Source organism: Poecile atricapillus, chromosome 15, assembly GCF_030490865.1.
Source record: "Poecile atricapillus isolate bPoeAtr1 chromosome 15, bPoeAtr1.hap1, whole genome shotgun sequence".
In the NCBI taxonomy this organism is placed as follows: Eukaryota; Metazoa; Chordata; class Aves; order Passeriformes; family Paridae; genus Poecile; species Poecile atricapillus.
The window spans coordinates 13,219,687-13,235,932 of NC_081263.1; the positions used below are offsets into that span (position 1 = coordinate 13,219,687).

Genomic DNA, 16,246 nt, shown 5'->3' on the forward strand with positions numbered 1-16,246 from the left:
TTTCATTTTTGTTCTTTTGGATGTGCTCAAGAATTTGTCTTTTCAATTGGATTTGAAGAGCATGAAAATTTAATTTCCAAATGGTGTAAGAACTAAAACCAAAACACAATGGGAAAACAGAAACATCCTGTTTTTTCCCTTCTCATGCTTCCAAGGATCCACTTCAACAGATAAAGGGCAGACTCCACCCTAACCCAGCTGAAATTGAGCATGTGTTGAGTGTATTTCTAATCTGCCATCACATTTCCACATTAAGGACTTTCTCAACTTTCCTCTTATTTTAATAATATTAAAAACAAAGGCAGATGTGCTAGGTTGGGATGGCAAAGAGCTGTTCAGGGGAGGAATGGGAGAACATGGGGAGGGGATTGAGGAGTTCAGGTGTCCACCCAAACACCGAAAACTCTCTGCAAGGTGTGGCCCTGTCACTTTTCTCTCAGAGGTGCACAGCAGGCCCATGCCAAAAAGGGGCACTTGAGATTACCAGCCCAGTCCCCCAGCACTGAGTGAAATAAGTGAAATTCAGTGAGATTCAGGTCAGAATCCAAACAGAGCCACCAGGTTATTATGTGGGGACACAATTTCAATCTATTTCAATTGCACAATTTGCATAAATTTAAATTTCAATTATTTTGTGGTTTAAGGAGGAGTAGCAGCTATTTCTTTGGTTTTCCTCATGTGTTTTCATATCTTTACAGCCTTGAAGAAACACCTATTTTATCTGTGCATTCTGTGCAGTCAGTCTAAGCTGTTGTTAGGAAATTTGTAAGGCAGAGGAAGCCTTGTGGCTGAGTCAGCAGAATTCTGCCTGGGGCTCTGGTGATTCCCATTTTTCTCAGGGGGATCCATTCTTTTCCCTCCAAGTGCTCCTTAACACACCATTTCCCTTTTTACTGCTATTCCTTTGCTGAAACCTGATGGTTGAGGTGGGATTGCTCTGCAGAATGGATGGGACAATTCTAGCTGACCATGGAATTCCCTCAGGAGATCCCCAGTCATCCCATTAACTTCCATGTTTCATTTCCCAAATTTTTCAGTCCCTCACCCTCTGAAAATCTCAACACTTTTCAAGGCAGACACTAATTCTTGGGGTTTTTTTCTTGCATTCCCTTTTTTTCTGTCCTCTCCTGTGGTTTAGTGGGCATGGTGGTGTTTGTTCAAAGGTTGGACCTAGTGATCCTGGAGCTCTTTCCCAGCCTGAATGATTCCAGGATCCTTTTCAAAGCAGAAGCTCAGGAGCCCAGTGTAGGTGAAGATTTACTGAGTGCTGAGTAAGATGGTTTTCTGTATTTTATAGGTCTTTGTTCACCTACTTTAACATCTCATTTTCCCAAGCATCTGTTTTCAGTTCTTTAAAAAGATACTGATTGATTGGTGAGTCAGTCTGAAGTTGTCAGAAAATCTGTCTAAGAAAATTTCAGCTTGTCCCTTCCAGTGTTCATGGCAGACTTTTTGCATGAATGTCTCATATTCTTCACTCTGTTGTAGATGAAAATAAATCTCTGAAGAGTGAAATCAGCTGTGACAAGAAATGAGATCTCCTCAAAACTGTTGATTATACCAGGGTGTTTCCAAGCAAATGGAATTTCCATTAAGACTTTTAGTATGTAATCACAAAAAAAAAAAAAATAAATCATTAGAAAGTGAAAAAAGTTGTTTCCCATTATTTGTCATTTTCGAAATTTACATTCAGGAAAAATGCTTGTGAAAGACAACAATTGAGGAAAAGATTAAAATGCTTTATTTATATATTGAATATAATAGTCCAAAGCAGAGAGACAATGGCACAGAAAAGAGTACTGTGCTCTCTAACGACAGTCAACAAACTTTCAAATGTCTGGTTTTGTTTTTGTTTTAAATAAAATTCTGTCATTCCTTTGACAATCAAGACCACTGCAACATGTTAACTATTTCCTTACATAATTTGCTAAACTGCAACTAAAGTTCACTGCTTAAATTTCATTGCTGGGCAAGACTGTGTCTCCAGAACCAAAAATTGAAAAATCATATGTTAAAGTTTTCCTCACACATTTTAACATTAGGGAAATCTGAACCCTCCTCTCAAGATTCCGCTGTTAAAGCTATTCTAAATTGTTAGGGGCTCAAAAGGAAAATAAACTTTTAAATGTAATGCTCAGACAGAAACAGATGTGAAGATAGCTAGAGGTAAGGAAAATAGTTTGATTGCTTTAATCAGCCTTTGATGAGTCCCAGAAGGAAAATAATGGGCAAAATGGAAAAGTAATCCTCTCTTTAATGCCAGAAAATAAACCTAAGGAAGGGTTTTGCAATATGATGCAAAAGAGGAAACCCTTAGAATCATGGAATATACTGAGGTTGCAAGGACCCACAAGGAACATGAGGTCCTACTTCTGGCCCTGCACAGACACCCCAACAATCCCACCCTGTGCCTGAGAGCATTGTCCAAACACTCCTCGAGCTCTGGCAGGTTTGGGGCCACAAACACCTTTTAACTTCACTTCTGATTCCGTTTTCCTCCTCTTTCAACCCTCCATAAACTTGGCCACTCACACCTCGCAGACTCCGTTGCTCCAGGAAGCATTGCTTTTCCAGCTAATGGATAGAGTTTTGCAAATCAAATGCATATTCCCCAAACATGTGCAATTTCTGGGTTCAAACACTCACCCCAGGGCTGTAGAATCCCTACCACCCAAGTGCTTGTAACTAAAAACCCCCATGTGCATCAGGGTTCAAACCAAGGCAGCTTTGCATTTCCACCCCAGCCATCATTCAGGTGTTGCTGTTTGAAGTGAACAGATGTCAGCTGTAAAATTTTAGTTTGCTCAGAAAAAATCACATCCATTTTCAATTTTTCTGAGATAAAGACAAGGAAATACAACAGAAACAACATTTTGGGGTGTGAGCTTGTTTAAACGGTGCCTTGGGGGAAGCTTTGTGCCAGCCAATATTGCAGGTGGGCAGCACACGCTTACCTGAACACCACAGGTATTGTACAGAACATATCCTTCAACAAGGCTAAAAAAGTTGCTTTAAAAACCAAAATCTGCAGCATGAACAGCACTATGTGCAAAGTAAAACAGCTTCCAGCTCACAGCTTGCTCTCTTCACTCCAGCTCAGGGCAAGGAAAGAATTAGAGCCCAAATATCTCCATCCACTTGCCACAAACAAGCCCTGCATCATGGAATCATGGAATCAATTGGGTTGGAACTGACCTTTAAAGGTAATTTAGTCCAATTCCCCTGCCATGAACAGGGACATCTTCATCTAAATCAAGTTGCTCAAAGACCCTCCAGCCTGACTTTAAATGTTTTCTGGGATGGGGCATGACCACCTTTCTGCATAACTTGTGCCAGTGTTTCATCACCTTCACCCTAAAAAAATTTCTTTTTTCCCTTTAAGCTTAGATCTGAAAAATCAGGAAACTTTTGTGTTTTGCAGGTTAAGATTTTTAGGCAATATTTTATATTTGACCAATGTATATTTGGAAAACATGGACAAGCTTTTGGGCACACAAGTCATTACTTAGTTCTTGTATGTGTTGTAAGCATCTACCTGGGATATGAAGACCACCAGGGATACTCAGGCTGGTAAAATCAGCTGGATGAAAAGAAGTTCCAATTACAACCTGAATGGTTAAGACCTAATGGTCATTTATGCATGTAGGTATGTGTTAGAGCAGTCTTTAGGAAGCATTAAGAAATCTCAGTGAGGTTTGGACATCTTTTGTGAAAGGAGATGAGAAAAAGCCAATAAAAGGGCATCTCTTCTGAAGATAAGAAAAAGATCAGGGTAGGATACTGACCTAGCAAATATTTTCACATACTCCCATTATAAGTGGGCAATTGCCACGGGCGAGGGCTGAGCTGCTGTTTGCAAGATCAGAGTAGGTAAAGAATTAACACAGAAGTGTCACCTTGTTACTTTGCTAAACTGCAGTAGCTGAAAATTCAAGCCCATGATTTTACCCAGACAACAAAAAATTCTGTGGCAGGACTTGTTCCTTTTGGTTGCTGGAATCTTCTTAACTAGATGCACCCTCTCCTCTTGGAGGTGATTCAGGATCAAATCAAAGGCTCTTCACATCTCATATGACAAAATTTGAATTTGCTCATTCAAAGGAGACTCCTGCCCACAGCCTCTGATCCAGCCACAGTCTGAACTTTCACCTCTGGTTTGAATGACTCCAGCTGTGCAGCATTTCAGGTGCAGACACAGCAGCACTGCCTCCTCAGAGGTTAATCCTCCCCTGTAAAACTCCAGGCTCAGATACATCTCTTTCAGTTGCAGCTCATGCAGATGTATAAACCACAAAGGATCCAGCAAGTGTGTCCCTGCAAATCCCAATGGAGCCCAGACAGATCCAGGAGTGAATTATGGACTGTCAGATTGGTTTGGGTTGGGAGAGACCTTAAAGCCCATCCAGTTCCAACATGGACAGGGACACTTTCCACTGTCCCAGGCTGCTCCAAGCCCTGTCCAGCCTGGCCTTGGACACTTCCAGGGATCCAGGGGCAGCCCCAGTTTCTCTGGGCACCCTGTGCCAGGGCCTCTCCACCCTCTGAGTAAAGAACTTTTGTCTCCAATCTAAATCTCTCTTTTAATTTAAAACCACTCAGCCTTGCCATATCACTCTCTGTCTGGATAAAAAGTTGCTCTCCTTCTTTTTGATAAGAGCTGAAGGGGTTCTCAGGTCTCCTTGGAGTCTTGTCTTCCCCAGGCTGAACTCCCCCCAGCTCCCAGCCTGGCTCCAGAGCAGAGGTGAGTGTCCTCATGGCACAGCTACAGCCACCAGTGGAAGCAGCCTCGATTGCCCCAGCACTGATTTGCTACATGAGCATGGTCTGCAGAGCAGACAATTCTAGAACTGATCCCAAGCACTTGGAATCAGAAGCATAATACTGACCATCTCCCAGGGAAGCATGGGTCAGTGGGGCTATAAAAGCAGGTGTAGGACAGACTTGGTGTAGCAGCAGTGACCGGATTGAAGCCCTCCCAATGCAGAAACTCTTCATCTTTTAACTCCCCAGTAATGAAGTCATTGCAACCAGATTAATGACCCAAAACATTTGGTTTCACTCACTCTTTTTACTGCATCCAGTAGCTTTTTGCTGACACAAAGCCACCCATAAATCTGGAGACTGAGAGTGCCTCTGGGGGAACAAGGCTCCCATAACCATGACACTGCAGAAAACTGATGCACATTGAAATAAAAATCAGCTTTAAAATACAAGAAAGTACAAGAAAAGGAGTCCAGGCTGGTGACACAGTCTGTGTACCCTGCAGGGGCTGTCATCTCAGGTGAATGGCCACGCTCCACAGCTCAGGTGGCTCCATGAGTATTCCCAAATCTCAGACTTCGCCACATCTTGGAAGTTATTCAGTGCATAACCCCAAGGCACATAAACACTTTATGGCACTGGCCTTTTATAACTCACATGAGTTATGGCTGTGATTTATATGGGATTAGAGCAGACACTTGGAGCTGTAATAAAACAAGATATCACTTCATGATTTATTTTTAAGACCAGAAAATTAACGGGAAACACAATTTTGAGGGGTGGGAGGGAGGGTTTAAAGAGACATTATTTTTCTGTTTTCTAGCACAATTTTGTAGACAAGATTTTCTGGGTAAAATTTGATGATGTGGTTGAGTTTCTGCCCTTGGCCGTATATTAATCATTATAAACCTCCTCAGTTGGGAGGACCATCACATCTTACGGGAAATAAACCTTTTGAGAAAAGAATCAGGAAAAAAGACCATCTCAGGGAGTTGAATCTGAGACAGCATTTTTCCACTCTTACGACTACAATCTGAGGTATTCCAATACCAGAGGCAAGGTGCTGGAAATAAAATAATTGTTAGAGATTTGTTGCTAAAGCTGCACAATGTGACAGGAAACCATTGCTGAGATTCATATCCCTGCATCACTTTTACAGGTTTTGAACAACTTTGGTTTTTGTGACAATGGAATTTTTCCTCCCCACGATGGCAAGAAAGAACCTCTTCCTCAGCCTCCTGCTCTGCTACAGCCTGTTCAGAGCTGCTGACTCCCATTTGGTCATTGAGGAGAAGACAGAATGCAACCTGTCCAGGAGGAGCAAAATGGACCTCTCAGATCTTCCACCCATCTCCATAGTAGGTGAGTAAAACCTGCCCTTTGGTGCCAAATTAACAGGATTAACAGGAAACACTGCTGTTGGTTATTCTGGATTATTTGGATAACTTTGCTTGGCTTCATAGGATGCAGATCTGTGGTGGCTGCACCACCCAAGAATGACAATGTAGTAAACCTCAGTTTAGAGGAAAAAAAAAATTATACATTTTATTTTAGTTTTACATGTTTCACTTCACCTCCTATCACACTATAAGCCTTTTTACATTGAAGTAAAATGGTTTTGTGCTAACATAACCTTCCTTTGAAAAATCTTATGCATATGAGAAAAAACATAATGTGAGGGTTTTAAGGGTCTGCTCTTGTGGCAGAAAAATCAACAGTATTAACAGGTATTAATATAACCTCAGATTACCTGGCCTTTAAACAGGAGAAGAAAAAAGCATTTTAAAGGAGAGCCAGGGGTCATTTATTTACCTATCCAAGACAAGACCAGCTCTATCCCTACAGTTACTGGCAGATAACCACCTGTCCTGCTTGGGAAGAGCCTCTTTAGGGTGATGCTTAACTCTTCACAAAATTCTTTCTTCATGTCTGCCCTAACTCTTTCCATGTAATTTACACATTATTATTACACATTATTTTCACATTATTATTATTATTATTATTTACACCAGTTTCTTCTCTCAAGAAGCTCACAGCTGTTTGGAGATAATCAACTAGAGAACATTCATAACTGTGTCAAAATGCTAATAAATAAAAAAAATAAAGCTTTTCTTGTTTAGATCCTTTCTGCAGGTTTTTAGAGCTTTAGTTTTAAGCACTCTGGTTCTTCCCCTGTTTCCTGTATTTTTACATGCTTTTGCTCAGGACAGCATATCTTTAAGGAGAAACAGTTGCCCCACACATGCATTTCCAAAGAAATCTGAACCTCTGAATCCATAACATTGAGTTTAAACGATGTTGTTTAACTGGGGGTTTAGCAAAGCTTGTGCTGTTCTGCAGCCTCCCAAGCTATATAATTTTGTGGTCCTTGTGATCCTTGATGCCTTCCCTGTCACAATTCCAGTGGCTTTTTTACCCAATTAAAATCAAGGATATGAAATACAATCCCTTCCACTGATTTCTCCATCTTCTCACAGAAGTGAGCCCTTGCTTTAGATGTGGTAGATGGGCTGAGCTGTGACACATTTCTCCCCATTGCTTCTTAGAGATGCATCACCCTAACTTATAATGATACAAGATAAATAAATGAAACCCCCCCAAAGCAGCTCAAAATATTTATTCTTCATTCTGCAACCCTGTAAATCCTAGCAATTAGCAAATATCCAAAAATATATTGATAGAGGATCCTGGAACGGGTAAGGAGCCACCATTCTCCAGTGGGGATGTGGATAGTATTTATCTCAATAATCCATTATATACAGGTAGTGCTTATTACAAAACTCACACGCAGAATAAAGGTATCAAAAATACCACAATGGCTTGGTGAGCTGAGAAGTGTCTCACACTTGAACAGTCTTGCTGTGTTAAACTCAAAACAAGCCCCATGGAATTTACACAGTTATAAATATCTAAAATTAGAAGTGGTGACAAATATATAGAGAAAGCAAAGCTAAGGGCACAGGAATGAAACACCTTTGCAAGTAACATTATGTAAAATGAGGTCATGGGGGGGAGAAGGAGTAAAGAACTGCAGAATGAAAGGTGGCATCATAGATGCAGAGTTTATGCCAAATCAGCAGAGTTTTTGCTTGTGGAAAGCAGTGTACACTTGTTAATTCCTTCCCAAATTATTCATGTATCACCACCTTTTAACAGAAGAAATGATGGAATTCTAAAGATTTTTCCTATTTTTGTTCATGTGACTACTGTGCATGTGCACCCTAATCTTTTTACAGAGACCTTTAATTTTATTTCTCTGAAATAATTCACTCTTTGCATCTACCAAACAATGTGTAAAAATCCCTTCTAAAATACAAATATCAGTTGCTCTTCTGCTTTGCACAAGCAGCAGTGACGGAGTTCAGACACTCTGAACTGAGATGAATATCACTGCAAAACTTGCAGCCATGTGGTTGCAATGGAAGTTATCTGTTTTCTCTCACACAAAAATAGGATTATCTCCTTGAAATAACATTCTGTAACATTGATTCCACATTTTGCTGTGCTATTCTCATTGAAGATTTAACTAGAAAATCCCAGAAAGTCAGCAGGAAAGAGGCAGAGAACAAGAAATCTTCCAAGGTAGGTGGTTTTTCAGAAAACTTTGTTGGATTAGAATAGTTTGTTACTTCTAGAGTTTCCCTTGGTGAATTCATTTGCAAGGCTTTTACTGTCATTCCCTGATGTAAATAATTTACCTACAGCTTAAAGCTCTAAATGTATAAATAGATGTGAAACAATAATGCTGGAAAGAAAATTAGAAGCTGTGGCTGCCCCATCCCTGGCAGTGTTCAAGGCCAGGCTGGACAAGGCTTGCAGCAACCTGGGATAGCAAAAGGTGTCCCTGCCCATGGCAAGGGGTGGGATGAGATGGCCTTTAAAATCCCTTCCCATCCAAACAATTCCATAAGTCTGAGTTTCAGAAGTACACAGGGTGCCTGCAGCTGCTGGGCTCCAGACATCTCTCCCAGGTCCCAAGTACGTGCTGAGCAACCTAAAATTTTCCACCTCTCCAAGTCCCCAGCAGAGAGGCTGCACTCCTGGGGGAGATGAGAGGTCTTTTTCCACTCCCTGAACTCTGTGTGCAGCTCAGGATTCCCACGGATGGAGGATCACCGGGCTCATGAGGTGGAGCATTTCCAAGTCATTCCCCTGCTCTCTCAGTGTCACAGCTCAGCAAACAAGAGAATGACAGGGAATTTTCACTCATCTGAAAAGCTGGGAGATCCAAACATAACACCTTCATTGGTTTTACTGATAATTTCACCACCTGAGTACATTTTAGCACCCCTTTCTTCGCCACTGCCACGCTCTTTCCTACAGACCCTTTCCAAAGCTCCATCCAGTCGTGGTCAAAATGAGGTTTGTAATTTTGCTCAGAAGGTTGGTCTCAAGCCACCCTTTCTCATTTCCCAGCCCCACCACACCTCTGCATTGCTAGCACAGCTCCCACTGCCACAGCCACCTGCTCATTCCCCCAGAACCTCCCGCTGTTCCCCACCCTCATTTCACCTGTCTATGAATTCTCATGTTTTTGTCTTCCAGAAAAATGCTAAACGCAAGGTATCTCCAAAGCCAAGGCCCCCACCAGCTGCTAACTGTGTACCAACCTTCAAAACCTGCAAGCCACACTTGAATTCCTGCTGTCACTACTGTGCTTTGTGCAAATGCCGAATTTTCCAGACGATCTGCCAGTGCCTGATGTTAAACCCCAAGTGCTAAGCCAAGTCAGAAACACAACAAGCCTTCTGTCTTTCATTAGCTTCTCAAGTGGATATTTCAAATTGCCCCATGTGTATAGTAATCAAAATAGAGAGCTCTGAAGCTTGAATTTGCCCCTCTTAAAATTCAATGGACAGTTTTTAATATGGGGTTAATGTTGGCACAAGCTGGATGTTATTTCTGGGAGCAGATAACCAGAGAGGCATTGATTAGGCTTTTTTAGCAAAAGAGCTGTGTTTTATGATGAATTCTGGATTCCTGTGGGTTTTGAGGGTTATTTGAAGGGTCATATTAATGCCAGTCTGCAGAAGTGTCTAACCAGCACCACCAAACCTGCCCCCATGACACCCAAATGGCCACTAAAACAGGACTGGTTGGGCCAGTGGGGGACTAGAGCTTGGCTTTGCCTGCAGGGGGAAAAAATACTTCAGCACAGTATCAGGCTGAAAATGCAGGGTTTGGGGTTAACTCCCTTTCCACATATTCAACAAAAATCAGGACAAGAATTTATGTAGGTTATTCCACCTGAAAAGATGGACCCAAGGCTATAATGACATTTTTTAGTCATTCTCAGCTAAGCATCCACCTTCAGGGGTTTTGGTCATTCTGCCACCAGGCAGTACCTCCTGGGGGTATGGAATGCATATATACTTGAAACCTAAATGTATCTGTGCCTTGGAATATAAAGATTAGATTTTTTTTTCACCCCCCCCCGCCATATCTGTAGGAACCAACTCCTCAGCCCTTCTTCTCCTGCTGCCAAGGACACTGCAATGTACAGATCCCAAAAGCAGGAAGATATATCTGGGACTTTGAGGAAGAAAGGAATGATCAATAAAAGATGAATGTATATCCCACATGTATATCTTGAAGCAAACCACTCCAAGCAGTCAATCCTTTTCTTTGCCCTTTCTTGCTGGAGGAACTTCCAGAACCATCTCCAAGGGTGAATTCAGGTGAGAATGTCCAAGTGCTGCAGAAACCAGGGGAAAAAATACATCACGTGCTGTATCAACACTTAAAGGCTCAGAAAGAGATGGCTGAAGCTCAAGGCAACAGAAGATTTCTTTCTCTTGTTCTTGAAGCTCTTTGCCTTAAATTTGAGGTACAGGAGGAAAACCCTTCTCAGTTAAACTCCCAGGAGAGCAAGGAGGGAGCAGACCCAGAAAATGTCCCTGACATCAAGGACTTTTTATCTGCCAGACTCCAGCTCATGCTTTTTACCTCCTCTGTTCTCTACCCACAGTGTCTCTCCCCTGCTCCCTTATGCTCCTTTTTATTCTGTGCTACTTTCTTGTTTTTAGTGGTTTCCCTTTATCCCACTGCTATTCTTTGTTACCACAGGAGCACTCGAGGCCTAACCCACATCTCCCCTGTTCTCTCCACCTGCCTGCACCAGGATCCCTTCCAGTGCTCTTTAGCTTTCACAGCCAGATTTTTTCTAGCCATAACTTTCTAATCCAAATCGGGAATTTTCTAATCCCCTGTGCAGGTCTGTTTGAGAAGACAGATGCTTCCTAATTTATTTCTAAACACAGCTGAGGGCTCCAAACATCTTCCAGGCAGAAAAAGATGATACAGATAACACTCCAAAGGGGCTCAAGCCATATAAAGGGTTTTTTTTTTTAGTTCTAATTATTAGTCTAAAGCCCAGAACTCTAAGGTCGGATATTGACAGAAATTTTTGTTCATACTAGATATATATATGTAGTTGTCAGATTAATCTAAGAAAGAGCCCTAATAATGACAGAATGTCATTGTGTTCCTTACATTTTATAAGGCACATCAATTGACATGTCTGATATAAGCTTGAATTCTTGTAAATATATGTGTGTCTTTAGTCAGATTTCTTGGCTCAGGAATCTGGAAGCCACTTGGTTACTATGAAAAAGAAGATGAGAAGGAACAACAATACATTATAATGGAATTTAGAATGCAGCTCCTTTTACTAGGTAGCTTCAAAATTCAAATTGTTTCAAAATTCTCATAATTATAACAAGCTGTTGTTTATTGATACTAAAAACATACCAATAATCACACTACTTCTTATGTGGACACGAGATAATTTTCATACCAGGAAGTTCAGCTGGTCATAAAAATTATATTTTACCATGGTCAAGGGGAGTGGGAGCAAAGGGAAGGAAGGAAGGAGAGCCAGAAATCCAACAAGCAGCTTGACTGCAGCTCCCACTCCAGCTTTGCAGAACCTCAGAATGGTTGAGGTCAGCAGGGATCTCTGGAAGCCATCCATCTGGACCTGCTTGCCCAGGACCACATCCAGGCAGCTTTTGACATCTCCAAGGAGGAAAACTCCACCAGCTCCCTGGGCAACCTGTCCTGATGCTCAGCAACCCTCACTCACCATTAAAACCAGAAAAAGAAATGTTTCCTAGTGCTTGACTCTCTCCAGCGTGCTCCTGTCTCTCTAGCACTGGGGAGCCCAAACTGGACACAGCAGTCCAGGGATGAGCTCCACAGTGATGAGCAAGGAGGGATCCCCTCCTTGACCTGCTGGTGACAATGTTCCCAACACGGCCCAGGGCACAGTTCAGCTCCTGCTGACTCTTGGTCAGCTTGGTGCCCACCAGGTGCTCCAGGGCCTTTCCTGGCTCCCTGCTGGGTGTCCCCCAGAGTGTCCTGGGCTTGCTCCTCCCTGGGGGACAGGACTTTGTGCTCCTCCTTGTTGAGCTGTCCAGCTTGGCTCAGTCCCTCTGGACAGCAGCACCTCAGCCACTCCTCCCAGGCCTGTGTCCCCAGACACCTCTGAGGGCGTCTGTCCCATCGTCCACATCACTGATGGAGATATGGCAGAATCTTGGGGCTCTCAGACAAAGGAATCAAAGTGCCAAGATTCACCCAAGAACCCACAGACACGGCAGCTGACCCAGGCAAGACAGGATTGTGCATGTAGGCAACGAAAGAAAAGGAAAAAAGCTGTCAATGACTGTAAGGGAATTTGTTTTTCAACATATACGCACATACTTTTTAATATAGCATCTATCTGTAGTGTATTTCTAAATTTGATTTATTAATAAGTCTTCTTTGTAACTGGAATTTATTAGAAAGAGGCTTTGCTTTCTTTGCAGTTCATCTATCACACCGGAGAATACATATAATCAAGTACTCTGAAATTGTTATTAGCCTTAGTGATTTGACTTTTCTGGGTAAAGATCACATTGCATGAGGTATTGACACAGGATGCAGAAATCAGCAAAACATGTACACCAAATATTTGCTTCAATGTATTTAGTTTGAGCAGTTATTTATACTGAGGGGATGTTTGTCAGTGCAGGAGTCCCCCCGGGTCCCATCTGAAATGTCATCAGCACACAGATGATAAAACATGCACATGACAAAGATGGAGTATGTCATTTTTACCTGTCACACACCAAAATGTCGCCACTGAAAACTTACTGGAATTCAAGAGTAGAGACAGTCCCAGGAATGCTCTGTGACAGAGTCATTGTCCTCCTAGAGACTAATGGAAATTTTACCCCACTTACAGGTTAGTGGGATGAAACAGAAATAAATCACTGTTAGCTTCTCCACATATTGTCTGCCTTGTGTAAATTTAAAACAGATACTGTATTTTCCTGGCTTGATTGCTTATTGTCACATCCAAGGCCCATAAAATCCAAGTTTATCTTGATGGATAAAAGAAGTGGCAGAACTAACACCTTAATGGCCAAATTACCTCTAAACACATCATAGTTTTCCAAGCTAATTGCTCAAATTCTCTGGAAGTCCTCAAAAGGAAACCAACCAAAGCCTGTAGGAATTGCTGAAAGAAGGGAAGATTTGATGGACTGTAAAATGACTTTTTCCAAGTTCTCTAGAAGAGTCAGCAGTATCTGTGATGCTACCTTGGCTGAGGGTGGTGAAAGACTGAATGAGGCCCCTTTGAGATGAGGACAGCATTAAACCCATGATGAAAAGAATGACTGGAGCAGCAACAGGAGATTTGTATAACCAAACCAAGGGGCCAGGGAAGAACTCGTGTGTGCCGTGTCACAGCTGTGACTCTGTGGGAGCTCTATTTCACAGGGCACAAATGACATCCATCCCTGTACTACAGCAAAGAGGCCTCTCACAGCAGCGTGGGACACGCTCCTCAGGAGGTGCTGCAACCTCCAGCTCACTCCCTGCCTGGGTGTAGACATTAAATTGTACTGAAAGCCAATGCAAAAAAACATTAAAGCATAACATATTTCAACATAGCATTTTAAGATTAAATAGACCTTTCTATGGCCAGAAGTGACTCTATAAACACACTAAACAGACCAAGTCAACACTTGTCCACATCCAGTGATCTATTTAAGTCCAAAATGTGCCTTTGAGTTGTACAGTCAGACCTGGAAAAGAAAATGATCCATGATGGATTCCCCTAACAAACCCAGGAACGTTTTTTTTCTGTCTCTTTCCAAGCTCCAGCCTGCTCTTCTGGACAGTGCTCCCCACATAGCAATCTCCAGAATCCAGCAGGAAACACATGAGATGGTCTGCTGTGGTTACTGCACTCCAAATCCCAGTTACCCCTGTAATACCTGTATCAAATTTGCCACAGGCACCTTATTTCCAAAACCAAGAGTGCACAGCAAGCAGCTATTCATTGCCAGACAGAAATATAACCTTATGCTTTTGTAGTAAATTTAATAGTTGGAACGAAATAATTGTTTCCTGGGCCAGCTGCAAACCACTTGAAGCACTACGAGCTTTTCTGACTGGGGGTGAGAAAGTCACCTCTCACTTTTGGCAAGCTCTGGCCAAAGGCAATGAGTGAAATCCCCACCCTTATAAATGTGGTCATAAAAACACAACTGAGGACATCACAGGTGGGCACACACACAGGCAGTGCTGAATCTTGGCATTCCATGAACAATTCTTTCCTCTCTTTGTACAACTTCCACTCTTTCAGCTTTCATTTTGCCAGAGTCCAGATTCCAACAGGTATTTTTCAAAGGCATCAGCAGCTCCTGGGTAGCACAAAGAACAGGAATACACACAACAATCCCACAGTGCATTTCCTCGTTCTTAGAATCACAGAATGATTTGGGCTAGAAGGGACCACACAGCTCCACCCCTGCCATGGCAGGGACACCTTCCACTGTCCCAGGCTGCTCCAAGCCCTGTCCAGCCTGGCCTTGGGCACTGCCAGGGATCCAGGGGCAGCCACAGCTGCTCTGGGCACCCTGTGCCAGGGCCTGCCCACCCCCAGCATAAAAAGCAAAATCTTTATATCTACTTTAGATCTATATTCTTTCAGTTTACAACCACCACCCTTCTCCTGCCACAACAGGCCCTGCTGACATGTCTGACCCCATCTTTCCTGTAGGCTCCCTGAAACTACTCAAAGGCCACAATCAGATCTCCCCAGAGCCTTCCCCAGGCTGAGCACCCCCAGCTCTCCCAGCTCATCTTCGTGGCCTCCTCTGGAGCTCCAAAGCTCCCTGTCCTTCTCCCTGCTCAGCCCTGCAGGGGGGTGTGCTGAGAGGGGGAGAGGCAGGGTCCCCTGGCTGCCCACACTGGGGTGAGCCTGGCACACGGGGGGGTCTGGGCTGCCCAGTGCATGTGGCCACCCACAATAATGGCTCTGAGAGCTGTAAAATGGAGTTTCACAGCTAGAAAGGGGTTTGGTGGGATATTCTCCCCCTTCACCAGCAAATTACCCCTGATCTGGGCACACAGACATCCCAATGTCAGACAGTCTAGTTCAAGGTTCCCTGCTCCTTCAGAATCAAGATGAGTATTTTCACCTCTTGCACAGTCACAGCAGGGAGGGTTGGAAGAGGGAGATGAAATCCTGCCCCTTGCCTGATTTCCACAAAGGCCCAGGAGCGGCCGTGTGAGGGCAGCAGATGTGAGGGGGGACCTGTGGGACACCATTCCCACCTGGAGGAGCAGCACCAGGCCAGGGCCCCGCGGGAAAGCAAAATCACCCACTCTGCAAGGGCCCTCTGAGATCTGTGGGGCCTGCACATGAGGTAATACAAAGATTTTATTGGCAAATTTCTCAGATGATATGCAGATGGCCAACATATGGTCAAGTCACTCTCCCAGAAGGAAAAGGAGGCTTTAGTAATTTCTGCAAGTTTGGGGATTTTTTTTCAGTGAAATGAGAGAAACAATTTCAATTGTTGCCTGGCATATGCACATATCTTTCCATACAGGAAATCCTTAAAGATGAAACCCTGCCTGAAATATGGGAGCCCTAAAATGGCTGTATTAATGTCATAACACATTTCACATGTGGTTTTCATTTAATACAGATAAAGGCAGGAAAAGACTAAAATACACCATTCCCAAGTGATCTACTGCAGACCCCTCTGAATGAGTGGAAATCATCTATTGACTTTAATAAACTCTTTAATAACACCTTCATCACTCTCCCCATTTTAGCTAATCTATTAGATTTACTTAACAGTGTTCTTGTGGTATCTTTGCCATTTTGGGAAGTTTCCTCAGCAAAAATGGCATTTGGAATCTCATATTGGCTCCCCTTCACTGTGCACAGCTGTCTCAAGTAGATGAAGGACAGTAGGATGTGACTTACAACAGTGATAGCCAGAAATGAACTGTGAGAATATACAGCCTCACTCTTCCTTGTGTTCCATAAGAAATGAGTGGCATTTAAAAAATATATATATTATAAATACATACAAAAATTCATTGAAAGAATGTTCTTTCACTTGTTGATGAAAGAAATCAAACCTTAGAGTCTTCTAAAGTGAAAATAGGAGCATTCAAAGTAATTCTACAGCCAGGG

The 16,246-nt window shown here is 42.8% G+C and overlaps 1 protein-coding gene across 3 annotated transcripts in view; it reads left to right on the forward strand.

Moving 5' to 3' along the window:
• The window catches only part of ASIP (agouti signaling protein), a 28,028-nt gene extending 18,531 nt beyond the window's left edge, over nt 1–9,497 (forward strand). For all 3 annotated transcript variants that reach the window (XM_058850962.1, XM_058850963.1, XM_058850961.1), the window contains 3 exons: nt 5,921–6,123; nt 8,282–8,343; nt 9,307–9,497. In XM_058850962.1, coding sequence (XP_058706945.1) covers nt 5,949–6,123; nt 8,282–8,343; nt 9,307–9,483 — 414 coding nt within the window. In that variant the 5' untranslated portion in view covers nt 5,921–5,948 and the 3' untranslated portion in view covers nt 9,484–9,497. The remainder of the gene's footprint in view (nt 1–5,920; nt 6,124–8,281; nt 8,344–9,306) is intronic.
• The last annotated feature ends 6,749 nt before the right edge of the window (nt 9,498–16,246 follow it).